General features: G+C 47.9%; 1 protein-coding gene, 1 long non-coding RNA gene and 2 other non-coding genes across 4 annotated transcripts; 2 read left to right on the forward strand and 2 right to left on the reverse strand.

Moving 5' to 3' along the window:
- Positions 1-1,956: 1,956 nt before the first annotated feature.
- Positions 1,957-2,028, forward strand: TRNAQ-CUG. Its single transcript has one exon. It is a non-coding gene; the product is annotated as a tRNA-Gln (tRNA).
- Positions 2,029-3,372: 1,344 nt separating this feature from the next.
- On the reverse strand, positions 3,373-3,536 carry LOC116863323. The gene has a single exon (XR_004381799.1). It is a non-coding gene; the product is annotated as a U1 spliceosomal RNA (small nuclear RNA).
- Positions 3,537-3,838: 302 nt separating this feature from the next.
- LOC116863321 lies at positions 3,839-12,872 on the forward strand. The gene is made up of 3 exons (XR_004381798.1): positions 3,839-3,953; positions 7,984-8,034; positions 12,779-12,872. It is a non-coding gene; the product is annotated as an uncharacterized LOC116863321 (long non-coding RNA).
- Positions 12,873-14,601: 1,729 nt separating this feature from the next.
- LOC116863322 (RNA-binding protein FUS-like) lies at positions 14,602-15,636 on the reverse strand. Its single transcript, XM_032850802.1, has one exon. The coding sequence runs from the start codon at positions 15,634-15,636 to the stop codon at positions 14,761-14,763; it is 876 nt and encodes a 291-aa protein (XP_032706693.1). The 3' UTR covers positions 14,602-14,760.
- Positions 15,637-17,938: the final 2,302 nt, after the last annotated feature.

Here is a 17,938-nt window from a genome sequence, read left to right on the forward strand (position 1 = left end):
TCAGGCTTCTGCCAAGGGTTCTTACTGCCTCTGGAAAATCTGACCTAATATAACCCCCAACTCCAACTAGAACAGGGCACAGCAAGGACTCTGGGGTGCCTCAGTGGTGTAGGCACAGAGACCAGGATCAGCTACCGCAGGCACAAAACCCAGTCACTTCTCTCATTTGTAAGAAAAGTCACCTACCATTGATGTTAGAGTGAGAAACCCTGCCAACCCTTGCTTCCAAGTATAGGTCAGCCTCAATAAGGGGGTGAAACGGGCTGGGGCAAGGGGCTGAGGAGAAAGAGAGTTGAGGAAGATGGGGAGAGATGAGAGGTGCAGCAGCAGAATGGGAGGAGAAGCAGAGAGAGGATGAGGAGGACTTACATTCCTGGGGCCCTTCTGTTCAGGACAGCCCCCCCCACCACCACCACCACATCCCCATCTCTCACCTTGGGCTCTCAGACCCCACAAGGACACTCTCTCCACCCATCGCAGTTTCCAACCTCATTGCTCTCTCTTCCCCGCTCCTCCTCAGAGCCTGGTTCTCTGGCTTTCCCGGCCTTTCTGTGATCTCTCAACATCCTATCAACAGACTTCTTTCCTTTTGAAATCAGTCACAGTCCATTTCTGTTCCTTGCAGTCATAAAGCCTGACTCACTTCAAGCTTTTCTGGAGGAATACTTGGTGATGTTACGGCTCAACTTTTTCGTTTTCCAGAAGGCACTTTCATCTTCTCCTCCAACTTTGAGGAGAACACCTTCTTCTTCATAACAAAGTAGACCTTTTGCCTTCTGCCTCCATTCAAGCCTCATCCAGTCTCGAGGAACAAAATACCTCTTCCAGAGCACCAGGCATCTTTCGTTGTTTTTCAGGCAGCGGCTTTTTTCTTTCAATGTCAATTTTTTTTTCTCTTCTGTGTACCGAGTAAGGGAAGGAATGGCTTTGGGATAAAATGAGGAGGTAAAGGGGAAATTAAGTACACAGATGGCTATTTTGAATGTAATGTGGATTTACATCTATTATGTGTATATTTAGTGTGGTGGTATTTTGTGTACCTAAGTCACGTACACACTGTAAGACACCTTGGGTACACATACCCTGTGGCCCAATCCTGGGTGCTCCTGGGTACATGGATATATGTTCGTTGTTTTGTTTTGTTTTTTAAGCGTGCAGTTTCCAGGTTATGATATATTGAGAAACCGGAATGGAACGGACTTGGCCAAACTCTCCGAAAACAGTCTTAAGAGTCAGAGCCCTGCCTTGTGGCTTTAATGGTAGCTGTTGATTTTGAGTCAACGCAAGCCAAGTTTGGTTTGGTTTGTCAGTGTTTGATGTTAATGTTAAACATGGCTGATTACTTTGTACTGTAGGTCTAACAAATACAGAAACAGAAACAGAAGAAAAGCTTACAACAACAGCAACAACAAAACCCAGAAGTGTATGGGGGAAGAAAAAAAAAAAAAAAAAGGGAAAATCCCCCTGCCTCCCAGTCCCACTCCACTGCTGACACACCTTTACCTATTACATGTAGGAGTCAGTTGGTGGCTTTGGAGGGTGAGGGGTGCTTTGTGACCAAGGGACCCAGGAAGTCCCAAGTCTTGCCTTTTCTCTGGGCAATGGGGAAAGTGTGAAGGCAAGGAAAAGCAAAGTAACTGTACTCTTCACAGAAATTTCACCTCTGGACAGAAAACTGGATAAAACTGGGGTAGAATCTGTGGTGTATGAACTCTTCCCTAACCCTAGGCCCAGAGTGGATTTCCCTTATTTTCTGAGATGGAAGTGACATGATAGAAGTCAACCAAAAGAGGCGGACAGAGAGAAAGCACGGCGGATGAGCACCGACGCGGGCCAACTGTAGTCTAGTCTAGTCCCCCCAGTACAGAGGACATACTTGGGACTGCCGGCGGGCGTGTGGAGGCTGGATCAGTACTTAGACACCTCTGGCGAGGGACAGCACACCACTTCTGTAGGGGTTCCATGGTGTAATGGTGAGCACTCTGGACTCTGAATCCAGCGATCCGAGTTCAAATCTCGGTGGGACCTTTCCCTTTAAGGGGACAGGGTGGTTTTTTTAAAAACTCTTCAAGGGGCACAAGTGCCTTCCCGCTCTTCACCCCGCCCCCAATCCCGCGGAGGGAAACTCCCGGGACGTCGCCCCCCACCCCACGCCTGGACCCCACGCAGTCGCGTCCTCCGCGCTCCGCAGCCTCCTCAGGAACCCGGAACCCAGAAACTCGCATCTCAGAGTGGCCCCGGCTCTCATCCCCACCCCCACCCGGCGCCACGGACACTGCAGCCACAGCGGGGGCTCCGGGCCACTGGCGCCTCTCACCCCCACCCCCCACCCCCCACCCCGCCGTCTGTGACCACTAAATGCTGTACCCCGAGGGCGTCTCGCCGCGCGACCTGTCGTTGCACCGCTTGTCTTGTCCGGCAGGTTTTGCTGGAGGGTGCTGTGGTTCTGAGGTCGACGGTTCGGAGACCTCAACTGGAAGTGCACGGGCCTGTTTTTGAAGCAAGGCCTTGAATCCTTATTCCGCTTTTACAGAGCCAGTCGGCTGAGCTAATGTATTAACTTCTGAGATGCTTCCAGCCCAGGAGATTACAGTCATTCTGACCACAGAAAGCGTTACTTCACAGTCCCTGGCGGGTCCACAGCCACTGACCAATGATTCCTGGTGTAACTTTAATAAAATCAGTTTTCATCACGTCCAGTGTCTCTGCAGTGTTGCGCCCCAAGTAACGACCTACCAGTCAATGATTACAGGTAAAGTGCTTGCCTAATCTACAAATTTAAATGTGCTACTCACTGACTCCTTCGACAGGCCGATCTCATACCATAGTCCTCATTCCTGAGATAGGGAGGGGAGAGGGTAGGTAATCTGTTGCAGTCACTCTGAACACTTGAGCGAGCGGGATTTGAAAGCAGGAAATTGAACCGAAGATAGCCGGGCTCCAGAAGAGAAGCTCAGAGCCACTGGGTTTAAACTCCCTTTAATTTAGAAAGAAACAGTAGCATTACTCGACAGGAAGTTAAGCCTGTGTACTTCTTTTGGGAAAAAGGACCTAGGAAGACTCATGCCACAAGCAAGAAACTATCCTGCACAGGATAGCCACCCTTCGTAGAACCACTGCTTCTACAGATTCTCCAACTCGAACCCGTCTAATTCCGAAAACAAAACTTTCTCCTCCTTCTTCACCTTTTTAAGTAGACGCGCGCGTGGCTAATCCTAGTAAAACCTAAAACAACACAAAAAGCAAGGTAAAAGAATAAAACTCGCGCCCAAGTAGCCATACCGAAGCATACGAGCACTTCTCTAGCACACCCCACACTTTGCACGGGGGAAAAGCCTTCTTCAATTACCTGTCTTTCAACCAGCCGAGAAACAGGGGAAAGCGCGAACGCAGTCCCCCACTACCACAAATTATGCAGTCGAGTTTCCCACATTTGGGGAAATCGCAGGGGTCAGCACATCCGGAGTGCAATGGATAAGCCTCGCCCTGGGAAAACCACCTTCGTGATCATGGTATCTCCCCTGCCAGGTAAGTATGACTTCCACCCCCTACGCCCCACACCAGCGGCACACGCCTTGCACTCTTCACACACGCCCACTTCTCTCCCCACCACTCTTGAGCCTCCCGACGCCTTCCACGCACGCAGCACAACGAACCTCCGTCAACCGCCCCGCACTCCTTCCCGGAGCCCCGGAGATCCCATTGTATTTAGGCGGCAGCGGTCGGAATCATCAGCCCCTGCGCTGCCCTATTTACATAGCACACGCCCTCTGTGTGGCGTCACAGGAGCACCTCCCTCCGGCGCACGCCCCGCCCCTGTCCTTGTCTCCCCTTTCCTTCCCACCCCGAAACCGTGCGGCGGGCGGGCGTGGGGTCTGAACCTCTGGCCTGCGGGGAACCTGTCTGGCAGGCTGTTCATGCCTCTATACCTTTCTTCAAAATAATGCCTTTCGGTGCGTAAAACAGAGCAAAGGAAAGGGGTTCCTTTTAGATCCAGTCAGTTTTAACTTTGTGATCCAGGATTTCAATTTCAATGGAAGTTTGTCCAGAGGCGCCTGGGTGGTGCAGTTAAGCACTGGATTCTTGGTTTCACTTCAGGTCTGGATCTGGGTGGGGGTGGTGGAATCAACCCCGAGCGGACTCGCGGCTCACCGCAGTCTGCCTGGAACTGTCTCCCGGTCTCCCCCTGTGCTCCGCGCCTTCCACCACCCCCTCCCCCCCCGTGCATGCGCACTCTCCAATAGATAATTTTCTTTTTTTAAGATTTTTATTTATTTATTTGACAGAGAGATCACAAGCAGGCAGAGAGGCAGGCAGAGAGAGAGGAAAGGAAGCAGGCTCCCTGCTGAGCAGAGAGCCGGATGCGGGGCTCCAGCCGAGGACCCCGGGATCATGACCTGAGCCCAAGGCAGAGGCTTAACCCACTGAGCCACCCAGGTGCCCCTCCAACAGAATAATTTTTTAAAAAAATTAAAGCTATCCAGTACCCGAAAGCAGCTGAATTTATGAAACTAGAGACAACAGGTGACTGAAAACCAACGCTTCTGGGTTTTTGTGTTGTTTTGTTCTGACAGAAACAGAGAGCTAGAGCAGGAACACACGCAGGGGGAGTGGGAGCAGGAGGAGAAGCAGGCTTCCTGCCAAGCAGGGAGCGCGATATGGGGCTCGATTCCAGGACCCCGAGACAGACAGACGCATAACTACTGAGCCACCCAGGCGCCCCCGCCCAACCTTCCGTTTTCAGGGCTAGTGGCGCTCCAGCCTGGGAAACCCAACTGAAAGGCTATTAATTTTAACATTAAAAGTACATTCTATTCTGTTGCTCCTGTCACAATGTATTCATTGAAGGATTCTCCTCTGGAGACGGTAAAGGAAGTGTCTCTGGCCAGTCAGGGTAGGAGAGGACACGGCAACAGCGATTAGGTGTCAGTGGAGCCAGTGAACGTGAACGCTTGATCTAGGCCCCATTCCTTGAATCCTGGCAGCCAGACGCATTGTCCAGGCGGCAGTGACGAATACTTTCTGGGGAATCTGACCAGCCTTGTAACAGAAAGAGCATGTCCTCCTCTGTATTGCTTCTATTTCCCTTGCTGCTATGACCTATACCGTCAGAATACTGGCTTGCGTAGCTCTGCTTGTAGGCATCTGACAGCGAAGTTTTGCGAAGATTGCTTTTTACCTGACCTCCACCTCACCTGAGAAGGTAAGGAAGTAGGTACAGAAATGGCTATGCTATGTTTAAAGATTTGCAGGATCAACATGACCAGATTCCTGGACGCAAAGATCAGCTGACCAGGGACAAAAAACTTACAGGACCTTCCTCAGATGCCACACACACATCATCCAGCTCTTGACCCCCTCCCGCTTTCCTCTTGGGTAACATAAAAGAAACCTGAATTTCTTGCCAAGAGGAAATAGTTCTTTGGGTTAACAGTCTACCATCTCCGGGGCGCCTGGGTGGCTCAGTGGGTTAAAGCCGCCGCCTTCCGCTCGGGTCATGATTGAGCCCCGCATCGGGCTCTCTGCTTGGCGGGGAGCCTGCTCCCCCATCTCTCTGCCTGCTTCTCTGCCTACTTGTGATCTCGGTCTGTCAAACAAAAAATTTTTTAAATCTTAAAAAAAAAAAAAAAAGTCTGCCATCTCCTTGGTTTGCTGGCTTTCTGTATGAAGCCCCTTTCCCTGCCCCAGCATCTTGCCTCTTTACTGGCCTGGCATGGGGAGGGAGCCAGAGGAGCTTGGACTTGCGATCAGCCTGAGTGGAAAGACCTGGCACGGTCCTGTCAGGGAATGTGCAGGCACTGGTTAAAAATGCAAGGCCGACTTTTTGCTTTAGCTACTGCAGTAGGGGAGAGACTTCGGTATAAACCTGATGGCAACTCCCAAATACAGCAAAGACAACTGTGGGTCAGTGATTGGAAAATTACTCACAGAAACTTGGGTTAGACATCAACAGTGAGGGGATTCTTGCTGGGGCTGGGCCTGGAGGGCCGAGGACTAGGACTAATGCAGGAGGGCCGAGAGGAGCCCGAGTAAAGGAAAGCGGATGCTCTTTATTCAGAGCTTGCAGCTTGTGTTTTTGCAGAGACTGAAAGGCAGACAGAGGAGTGGGAGAGCTTCCTAGCAGAAAATGGGAAGGCTTCGTGTGTGCCGTGATTGGAGGCTGAGGGCACGGGTAAGCTACAGACAGGTGTTAACTTTAAAAATAAGTTATTTTCCCAGCAAAAATGGGCTTATTTGGAAACAGCAGAGAATTGCAAATTCAGGACATGCATGTTGTGGCAAAACCACAGGCAGGCTGAGTAAACAAAGGAGGGGGCTGTCCTTTTATGGAGGAGGAAGAAGTTGGGAGGGGTTGTTTTGAACAAAAATTCACTGGAGAAAAGCAAGAGTTCAGGGTGACGACGGCTTCTCACAGGCTGAGTTGGTGGGGGGTAGTCAGTTTCATGCAGGAGATACAATCCACATTCTTTTTCCTTTTGGGACCTGTCACTGTGAATTCTTTCCTGTTGAGAATTCTTCTGTTGGGAGTCTCCAACTGACAATTCTTCCTGTAATTGATGCTGGTGGTATGGCTCCCCCTTCTGGCCTCTATTTTAGTGAGGTTTCCCTTTATTATTTTTCACACCAACTGCATTTAGGTATCCTGTGAGATTGGTTGGGGCACACCGCACATCTGGCTCTCTCCGGTGGATCCCACGTGGGAAGCAGGAATGAGAACTACGGAAATTGTCAACTACCAAGTCCTGGCATCATGGATGGGTTTCTTAATATGCTCACACTGTTATCACGAAATGCCGCAGCCTGGGGGGCTTAAACAATAAAAGCAATTTATTTCTCACAGTTCTGGATGTTGGGAAGTCCCAGATTCAGGCGCCACCAATGTAGGGGTGGCCAAATAGGGCACCCCAACATATGCCACTCTGGCATAAGGATTATTTTGAGCTAAAAACATACTTGAAAAAGAGCAGACTCAAGAAGGGTGCTCTGACCTCCCTCCTCCTTCCTAAGAGGAGGAAGATAAAGCTCCCCTGTGAAAAGATGCCCTCCCTCTACCAGGAGGAAAGAAACGTTCTTGTTACCAGAGACAGGGAGTAGAGGCCGAGAGAAATCTCTGCAAATGGACCTTGTTAAAATAACCCTTATCTGTCTTTTGCCTCCTCCTATGTTTTGGTTACTTTTTCAAAATTTCTACTCTTGCTCAACCTAGTACGCAAGCACGTAGGCCTTAGCACTTTTGGGGTCTTTATTTTTCCTTGACCGCTTCCACATGCGTGTAAAATACGTCCGTGCTTTTCTCCTGTTAAGTCTGTTTTACAGCCAACTTAATTCTCAGGCCCAGTCAGAGACCCTAAAGGGAACCCAGGAAGAGTTTCGCCTCTTCTGCAGCTTCATTCTCAGGCGTCCTGTCTTGGCTTACATCAGCCCCCATCTCTCGCTGTGTGCTCGCTCAAAGGGCCTCCTTTTAGGAAGGGGGGGGGGCGCGGGGACGATGTTGAGGAAAACATATCCTGGCTTTTAACTTCCTCAAGTGTCAATCCAGGTTTAGTAGGGGGTGTGGCCACAGCACAGACCCGTCTTTCTGCAGCTGGAAGAGGATGGAGGGCTATTTCATTATCCAGAACAACTGTGGCCAGAGAGTTTACCGATCTTTGCCTGGCAGCTACTGCTTCACCAGCAGATTCTGTAATAACTTAAAGAAATTAAGAAGTTCCTGGGGTGCCTGGGTGGCTCAGTGGTTAAGCCTCTGCCTTTGGCTAAGGTCATGATCTCAGAATCCTGGGATCCAGCCCCACATCGAGCCCCACATCGGGCTCCCTGCTCAGCAGGGGAGCCTGCTTCCCTGCCTCCCTCTCTGCCTGCCTCTCTGCCTACTTGTGATCCCTCTCTCTGTCAAGTAAATAAATAAGTAAATAAAAATCTTTAAAAACTAAAGAAATTAAGAAGTTCCTGATCATCGCCTTATTTACTTTTATCCCTTACCAGGAAGAAGGGATCCGCCAACAGGAGTGAATCCCGAATCACAAAAGCCTCCTGGTAGGTCCTCTCTCACAATGTAAATGGCGATTCCACCAATGAGGTGCCTGCCTTCTTTTGCTTGTGAAAAGCTGGGGGCAGAATTACAGGGTTTTTTGTTTTGTTTTGTGTTTTGTGTTTTTTCCTAGCCTGAAATAAAAGGTTGTTCTAAATTCCGGAGGTTACCCCCACTTAGCAATGGCCTGGCAGGGGTCAAGATGAAGGTGTTCCTCTTTCCAGGCCAATGCCAGGGTAAAGGAAAGGAAAAGGAGGAGTAAGGGGTTCGTGATTAGTTCAAGTATGAAGTCTTGATCCATCGTCTGGGGCTGAAGCAGTCGATCTCCATGTCAGTTGCTTCTCTTCATCAGCCTGATTTGGAGGTCTCCAGCATCTGTGCCGACTCAAGTGTCACGTGCAACTTTTTTTTAGCTGTGTGATGTGGACCTGAGGATCAACGCTTCCTAGTTTTGCAGCAGTGTCTGTGGTCAGGAACACTTGGTAAGGTTCCTCTGCATGAGGCTCAAGGGCTGTCTCCCTCTGACAACACTTCCAGAATACCCAGTCATCAGGCCAGACAGACTGTGACTGACAGAATCCTTTGAACGCCCATCTGGGAAGGCTTCTTTAACCTGCGGACGACAGCCCTGAGCGAAGACACTACACACTTCCAGTAGCTGCTATTACTGACAAGGGAGAGAATTCCAAAAAGTCTGCAAGGTTTTCGTCAGGGTTTGTATTTGTCCAGGGATGTGGAGAACGTGGAAGGTATAATTCAAGTGGGAAACACACTTTCTAACAGTTTTTCCACTACTGTGAGGACATCAGCCTTGCAGTAAGGATAAACCTCAGCCCATCTGGAAAACATATCATACAGTAACAAGAACATATTGATAAGCTCTACTACCAGGTGGCAACTGAATGAAGACCAGCTGCACGTGTTCGAAGGGTCCAGAGGGAGGTTTGAGGCTTCTAGAACAAAGGGAGTTTTCCCAGGGTTATAGACCGGACAGGTCAGACTTTGCTGGTAGACTGTTTTCTGTAACTTTATGTAAAATCTTTCCACCAATGTCTATTTATCATCTGAGTCCATTTAAATGTACTATGGTACGTTAGAGAGTACAAACCCCCAAAAATGGGGTTTGTTAGGGAGCCAGAAGAACCAAGTGACCACCTTGGTTTTCCACTGGCCCCAGCTGTTCCTTTAATTTACAGCCATTCTTTACCCACCTTAGTTTTTCCGATTCAGGAGCAGACTGCTTGCCATGGGCATAGGACATTTAATATGGCAAAAATCTGGCAACAAGGGGCCATTCTTTGCAGGACCACAATGGACATTATCCAAATGTATCATTATCTTTACAGAAATCTGTTGCTGTTGCCTTGTATGTCAGCCAGCTTGATCACGTATTAAAATTTCTCTCCAAAAAAAAAAAAAATACACACACACACACACACACACACACACACGTATTTTACAAACCTACAACTTTCTTTTTACATTCAGATTTTGGGGGCGCCTGGCTGGCTCAGTCTGGGGAGCATGCAACTCTTGATCTTGGGGTTGTGAGCTTGATCCCCCCGTAGGGTAGAATTTAGTTAAAAAAAAAAAAATTCTGATGTCGTCCTATGTTTTCCTTCTTAAAATTATCAGTCTCACTTTAGTCACTAACACAAAAGTACTTTCTTTTTCCCTCAACAAAAATGTATTTCCATCCCTCCTCCTTTTTCTTACCAAAACCACGTATTTCACTTTCCTTGCATATGGAAACATTTCCCTTATTATTTCCAGTAGTCTTAGTTACTTGTATCAGAATTTTTAACTCTTAGAAACCTTAATGTCTAGTCATAAGAAGCACTTGTGAACTATTATAGCAGTGAGGTAGGAAATTGAAGGGACTCCGTTTTAGAAATTCTAAGTGTCCATCTCTGCTGTTTTTCTGCTAGGCCCCATTTACGCACATTCCATCTTTTGCCCCTGAATCAGCCAAAGCAGCTATGTTCCCACTTCGAGGGGGACCAAGGAAGTTAATCATACTCTGAGTTCTGTCCTAGACCCCAAACACCTGTTAACACCTAAGAAGAGCCAGATCCCAAACATGGTTCAGGGTATTAGCTTCAAACCAACCTCTGCTACCTTCCCTAATTTATGCAGTAACACCTACTGTTCCCCTGACACCTCTGATTGGATCCTACCACACTCTTGAAGAAACACAACCCTACACCCTCTCCAATATAAACTGCTAGCCTCAAGGAGACTTATCCTTTCCTTTCCCAGTCTTCCAGCTACTTGGTCTGCTATTCTCCACCTGTCACTCACCCTATTTAGGAAACTCTGTTTTCATGTTCTCTGGCTTGTGTTTCATTTCTGTCCTGTGTCAAGTCAAGGACCCTCTTGGCTGGTCCTGCTCAGACCCAGTCTGCCTGTATCACGAGCTTCTTTAGATTTGCAAATTTCTGAGTATATTTTATAATTTCTAGAAGCACTTGCCTTTTTAAATTTTCTAGTGTGGCACTAACACACTTAAATATCTTTTAGTTTCTCTGTAATCAGAAGCCAAAAATTAATGTTTTAATATTCTGTCTTATTTGGAAATGAGCTAGATATTTAATAAATTTAACTTACCATTTAACTAACTTAGCGAAATTGTTAAGGTTTCAGATTGCCAAAAAGATTTGGGGAAACTACTTAAGCAGACTAGTAAATTCCAGTGAAATAGAAGTTTTATATTTAATGCTGGTAACGCTAAAGATGTGTCTGTTTTAATTAAGCCATCAACCTTAAACTAGTTTTTTAAATTTCTTTTTTTTAAAGATTTTACTTATTTGACAGACAGAGATCACAAGCAGGTGGGGGTGGAGGGGTGGGGGGGTGGGGGTGGGGGAGTAGGCAGCCTGCTGAGCAGGGAGCCCAATGCAGGGCTCAATCCCAGGACCCTGAGACCATTACCTAAGCCTAAGGCAGAGGCTTAACCCACTGAATCACCCAGGCACCCCTTAAACTAGCTTTTATTAATTCCGTATTTTCCCAGATCATACAAACTTAAAAGACACTTGGGTAGTTTCTTTTCCTTTCCTTTCCTTTTTTTTTTTTTTTTTTTTTTTTTAAATAGAGGAAGTGGGGGAAGGGGAGAGGGAGAGGGAGACAGAGAATCCATGCCTAGCTTGGAGCTTCATGCGGGGCTTATCTCACAAGACCTGAGCTGAAACCAAGAGCCAGATGCTTATAACTGACTGAGCCATTCAGGTGCCCCAGTTTTTCTTTCTTTCTGAGTTTTAGAGTGCCCAATCCTTACAAGCACTTGCCTTCAAACCAAATGAATGAAACTCTTTTACAAATTAATTTCAACAGTACCATCCAGGTAGAAAAATATTGACATTACAGTACACACACACACACACACACACGGGTGCAGAGACACTATGGTTACTTTGGTTTTTTTTGTTTTTTTTTTAAGATTTTATTTATTTGACAGACAGAAATCACAAGCAGGCAGAGGCAGGCAGAGAGAGGAAGCAGCAGGCTCCCCGCCCAGCAGAGAGCCCGATGCGGGGCTCGATCCCAGGATGCCGGGATCACGACCTGAGCCGAAGGCAGAGAGGCCTTAACCCACTGAGCCACCCAGGCGCCCCCACTTTGGTTTTTTTTAAGGCCAACAATTTACAAGTCTTTTGGAGATAAACAGGGGAGGTTTGGGGATCAGTAAGGGAATAGGTGAATTCTGAATTGCCTCTCGAGCTAACTTCTGCAAAACTTATGTCAGATCAAGACAGCTGCTGTCACTTTCTGAAAGATTTGGGTTTTAAGTTAAATGACAACTTCGGCTGAGCCACCTATCCAACTATATTATCTGCTTTGTTTCTTTCCCTCCGGGTACAGTTTCAATTTTAAGTATTTCTGGCATTACCGAATAACCCTGCTTGGGTGTAAGCTGGGTCCCCAAAGAAGGTACAAAGGATATCACCTTTCCAAAATCCAAAATCACGCTGACAGCCAAAAGGAAACCCAAGTTGGACGCCCCAGGCCGACCAAACACCTAGCCCAGTAATGCAAAACGAGACAAACAAGAAGACAATAGCTATCCCAGGGAGAGAAAGGATCAATATAATGGGCTTGGATCCGAAAAGAAAGGGACAATGTGAAATTTTTTTCTCTCTCTCAACTGGGTGCTGCAGAAAGAAATTCAGAACTGATTCTGGTGAGAGTTTCCACCCTTCACTGGCTTCTGCCAGTTTTTCCAGGATCCCCTGTGCAGGCTCTGGTATTTACCAGAGTTACCCCTTGTCTGGTTAAAGGAATAATACAGCAGTTTACCAGAGAATCTCTTGTTTTCATCAACTCTGGGAGAGGCCCATGTGGGCCCTCTCTTGAAGGTAGGTATGGAATTGTCTGTAAGGCCATCGGCTTGGGAGGACTTTTGTTTACAGCTGTGTCATCTCTTCAGAGTAGAAAAACAATTCAGAGGATTATATCGGAATGGATACTCAGACGACAGAGGGGATCAAGAGGAGTTACATCAAAGTTATAGTCTTTTAATTCTCCATGAGCCTTTTGCAATGAATCTTTCAATAAACTGCAAGGCATCTGGAGGCTTTGGCTCGCCAACTGAAACAGGTATCTCATTCTGTTTAAATTTGAAAGCCCTTACTTAAATTTTAAATACACTTCTTAACTTATCTTAGGTACTTGCAATGTCCCGCATCATGGCCATTGTAATTCCAAGTTGTATTTCGAGTAAAACTCTGCCGTCTCTGTAGTTATTCACAGCTCCTGGCCCCACAAGTTTTTCAACACAAAGCAAGCCGGCTGGCCAGAAGGTGGCGCGCTTGACTCTACAATTTCAGAATCCCATTACCTAAGCCTCTGTTCACACAAGACAAGACAGAGAAGGGCACCTCAACACAACAGCAGTAACCAAAAGATGTTACTGGCAAAAAGAAGTCCCCGCATACCACCAGCAATTCCCAGCATGGACTCAACCAGCAGGCTTCGGTACATGGAGAGTGGGCAGGAAATGAGGAAAGGACCAACCAGCAAATCTGAGTAAATGGAAACCATGGACTGCAAATGGGGAAAGGACCCCAACAAGGAACTACAGAGCAGACTGAACCAAGGGCTAAGGACTGCAGCTCTCTCAGAGCCTCCCGTCCGTCTTGTCTACGCCCATTACCCCTGGACTGAGAAGCCAATTAGATCAGTAGCTCCAATGCAGAAAAAGAGGGGAGCTCAAACCAAGAGAATCTTACCAATAGTCCTTGGAAAGAGCAAGACAGAGCGAGCTCAGGAGGCACCATGCCTGCTTTTCATTATCCGTGAAAGCCACTAGGAGTTCACTTTGAATTCCTATGTTGCACCAATTCTTAAAAATACCAAACCCATGAAATCTGAAGCTCTGATTGGCTTTATTAAATGAGTCACAAATCAGGCAGCATCCCATCTAGCAAGTACAGGGGAACTCTGCTGAGTTTACAGAGAGCAAAGGTTTTTAAAGACACACAGAGGGCTTAAAAATAAAAGAAGAAAGGAATTTGTGAGCCAGAATGCATAGTTTAGGCAAGGTTGCCCTCAGAGGGGGAGGAGTGGGGGTCTATCAGTGAAGTTCCTACTACTGACCAAGAATTCCATGTTGACTAGTCAAAGGTGACATTTCTGGGAGGCTGAAACTGCAGTTAGGTTAAGTAGTAAGTGTTTTCTTACTGGGTTGGGGTCTTTTTAAGTGGTACCATCTGGGGCCTGGTTTTCTTTTTAACCTACTGTTGCCAGGTGAACTGGGGAGACACCGGACCCTGAGGCCTCAATCCAGCCAGTCCTGAAGAGAGGGAGAGGAGGAGAGAAAGGGAGAGGGACAGGGAGAGCTAGAGCAAGAGGGAGCTGGATGGTGGGGGGCGGGGGGGAGGTAGGGTGTCTTTCACTGATGATCGATATCAACAAGCTTATTACCTTGCGGTGGGAGACTGGGTTTCCTTTTTTTTTTTTTTTTTTCTTCTTAATTTGGTCAAGGGTTTCCTGTCCTGGCACTGGCCACCTTGGGCCTGTCTGGTTTGATCCAGCTTTTTGTGGAGTGCTGCCCAGACAGGCCTCTGACCTCCCAGATAGCTGGTGATGACTTCCTCATTGCTGACCTCCAGCTATCCCGTCTGAACCCAACTGACCGCCTACTCTAACAATACCAAAACCAGACAAATGATCCAGGATGTTGAACTGGTCTGGGCTGTTGACCAACTCAAAAAGCTACCATGTTAGAATTACAGAAGGAAGAAACAGGACTACAGAAATTATGAAAATTTATAAACCTCCACAGAGACTGAAGGCAACGGCGAACTGGTGTGTGCAGGTGGTTGATGTTCAGAGGGAGCAGAGCCACAAGATGGAGAAAATCATTTAGGTTCTGACCTTGCATCTCACTCCCATGGCACTGGCTCAATCATTTCTTATCCCTTCAAGAAAGGAATTACTAGCAGCACTTACTCTATTTGCCAATGTGGCGTGCAGTTTGATATCTGGGACCCGCATAAGCTTTGTCGAGTGAAACAGGTGTAGACACGCCTGATGATCCCTGGGTGTTCTTTTTTTTTTTTTTTTTTTTTTTAAACTAAAACGATGGTTTTTAATGGGAACCAGAGGTACGGTTACAATTACATAGTCCGACACAAAAAACCCGTGGGTGATCAGGAGTTGGAAGGTTACAAAATAATGAGGGTAACACTGGGTACAAGAAGAAAAGCTGTAGCAGAACCTCAGGAGCCAAGCTAATACGGCCTCTCCCTGCGATCCTGTCTGTGCTCACCCCTGGAGTCCATCTTGCCAGGGCCAAAGCCACCTCTGTCCCCACCACCCCGGCCCCCTCGGAAGCCCCCACGGTCCCCGCCTCGGCCTCGGTAGCCGCCCCGATCATAGCCTCCTCTTCCACCACGACGATCATCTCCATAGTTACCCCCCATGTGAGAGCCTCCTGGTCCCCCTCCTGGGCCATCTGGTTTAGGGGCCTTACACTGGTTGCATTCATTCCTCCAGGAGAAGTTCATGTTCTCACATATAGGATTAGGACACTTCCAGTCACCAGCTCGCTGCTGGCCGCCGCCACCACCACCTCCACTAGGGAATCCTCCCCGGCCACCGCCACCACTGCCACCACCTCCGTAGCCTCCACGGCCCACAGGTCCTCCTCGCCCTCGGCCTCCACGACCATTGCCACCGCCCCGATTGAAGTCTGCTCGCCGAGTAGCAAATGAGACCTTGATAGGATTCCCAGAGAATTCTTTACCATCAAACCAGTCAATAGCTGCTTTAGCAGATGGTGGGTCATCAAACAACACTGTTGCCTCTCCCTTCAGCTTGCCGGTTTCCCTGTCTGTGTACAGATTAATCATGGGCTGTCCTGTTTTCTTATTTGTCTTAATAATACCAATCTGCTTGAAGTAATCAGCCACAGACTCAATTGTAACATTTTCGCCCAAGCCCTGCACGAAGATGGTGTTGTTGTCTGAATTATCCTGTTCAGAGTCATGACGTGATCCTTGGTCCCGAGGGCCACCAAATTTATTGAAGCCACCACGGTCACTTCTCCCTGGGTGTTCTTTTGCCAGAGTTTCCTCCTCCAAAACTGCAGGGCTGATGACTGTCATGGCCTACCCCAGTGGGGCTTACCCATCCCTCAGTATAAAAGTGATCCCCTAAAGAGAAGATTTCCCTGATGGACTATAACACAACAGTAACAGAAATTATTTTATTGTACATGTTGCTCTACACATGGGAACTCATTCTTGATTTTACCACAACCACCAAAGACTGAGGGCCTACCTCTACCGAGTTCCCCTCATCTCCCTGTGGATTCTTCCCAAGTATCCCCCCCCCTTCCTTGTTCCCCTAATTCCTTCCCCTGCACCAGGGTGTCTGCCCAACCCTGCAATGTCTCTCCGTTTGAGAATTTCATTTCTTGATCCCCACTGCATAGTGAGACAGGGCCCAAGGTCTGTCCAAGTCTAGCATGGGAATCAATGACCAGATGACTCTGGATTCCAGGGACCACCAGGAGAAAAAATAAAAGTTAACACTGGTTTTAGACCCAAATATGCAATACCTCAAAGACCCATCAGACACACCTACCACCCGAAGGACAGCCTCTCCAAAGTCCCTGTGCACAGTAATTCCTCCATGTCTTCTGCCCTGGAAATAACCAGAGAAGTTTAGTTCCCACTTTCTTTCCCTATTGTGGCAGTTGTTCCCTGAAGGTCAAGGCCCCAGGGGGACCTAACTTGCCCCAACACCAGATAGAGAGTTCGAAGTAAAACTTCTGAACACACTGCACTGGCCATACCCTGGCAAGTACCCACAACTCACGGGCAGGGGGTGGGGGGAGGAGTGTGAGGCACAGCCCTGCAAAAACTCACGTTGGGGCTTCTTGTCCTGTTTCCTTTCGGTCCCTCTTTGGGTGCCACTTGCCGCTTCCCAAGGGCGCAGGGGAGGAAAACGAAGCACAGGCGAGTCAGCAGTTATTTATTAGATACAAGACAACAACCAACAAAGAGGAAGAAGACATAGGTCACAAATCTTGTAGGTAAACAAGAAGAAGAGTAAGGTGTGCCTGGTCGAGCAGCTTGGAATTTGTAGGAGAGCAAGCGCACTTAAAGGGATTACCTTCGCAGCAGGCTTTCTCTGGGGCTAGGGAGACAACGGAAAAGGGAAGCAGACGACGGTATTCGGCCCTGAGCGGGCTGGGTGTTCCTGGCTGCCCGGCTTCAAGGACATGTACCATCCTCTCCCCCAGTGGCCCGCTGCTAGTACAGGTTTTTCTCAAGGTCATTTTTAAGCCCGCTTGCATGACCAATACAACTCCTCATTAGTTATATTTTAAGTAGCATATTATCCTGAGGGACGGTTACAATCCCAGGGTCCTGCGATTGAGCGATGGGATCAAGCCCTGAAATCAAGCCCCGAAGCGCCCGCACCCCCCCACCCCCCAACCCCGCACTGGACTCCCTCCTCAGCGGGGAGTCTGCTTCTCCCTGTGCCTCTGCCCTTTCTCCCTGCTCGTGATCTCACTCTCTCTCAATTAAATAAAATCTTTTAAAATACATAAATATCCGCATGTACATATTGATGTAAGTAAATAGATAGAAAAATGAATAGGGAAAATAGACAAATGTCCCATGCAGAAGTATCCCAAATTTATGTAGCTACTACACTAACTGTGGGCTACTCACTTCCCTACCCATGGAAATGGGATAAAAAGTGATTTTACAGTGGAGAAGCCTAACAAACACTGCCTCAGCCACCTGATCAAGATTCATATCAATAGAGATAAATAATGTAATAGTACATATTGTTAAGAAATAGAGTTCTGGGGCGCCTGGGTGGCTTAGCCCAGGGTTGAGTTTCGGACTCTTGATTTCAACTGGGGTCATGATCTCAGGGTTGTGGGATCCAGCCTTGAGTCCAGCTCTGCTCCTTCCCCACCCCAGCTCCTGAGCTCGCTCGTGCTCTCTCTCTCTCTCTCTCTCTCTCTCTCAAGTAAATAAATAAATAAATAAATCTTTTTAAACAAGTAATACAATTCGACCGAATAAATTTGACGATCAAACTGTTTTTTTTAAATGATTCCTGAGTCAGGCAGCATTCCAACCAATAAGCAGAGGGGCGTTCTGCTGGGCTAAATAAAAGAAGGGTTTTTTTTGCGTTTTTTAAGATTTACTTATTTGAGAGGGAGAGAGAGAGAGAGAGAGAGAGAAAGGGAACAGGGCTGGGCTGGGGCAGAGAGAGAGAGAGAGAATCCTAAGCCAACTCCACGCTCGACACGCTCGGCACCGAGACCCACGTGGTGCCGGACTCCAGCACGCTGAGATCAGGACCTGAGCCGAAACCAAGAGTCGGACGCTCAACCAACATACCATCCAGCTGACTCCAAAAGGAGGTTATTAAAGGCAAAGA

The sequence above is a fragment of the Lontra canadensis genome, unplaced genomic scaffold (assembly GCF_010015895.1).
Source record: "Lontra canadensis isolate GAN:19392208 unplaced genomic scaffold, GSC_riverotter_1.0 scaffold906, whole genome shotgun sequence".
NCBI classification, from domain to species: Eukaryota; Metazoa; Chordata; class Mammalia; order Carnivora; family Mustelidae; genus Lontra; species Lontra canadensis.

What these genes read in the sequence shown, in the direction of transcription:
- LOC116863322 (XM_032850802.1), bottom strand. Translation starts at nt 15,636, where the DNA reads ATGACAGTCATCAGCCCTGCAGTTTTGGAGGAGGAAACTCTGGCAAAA.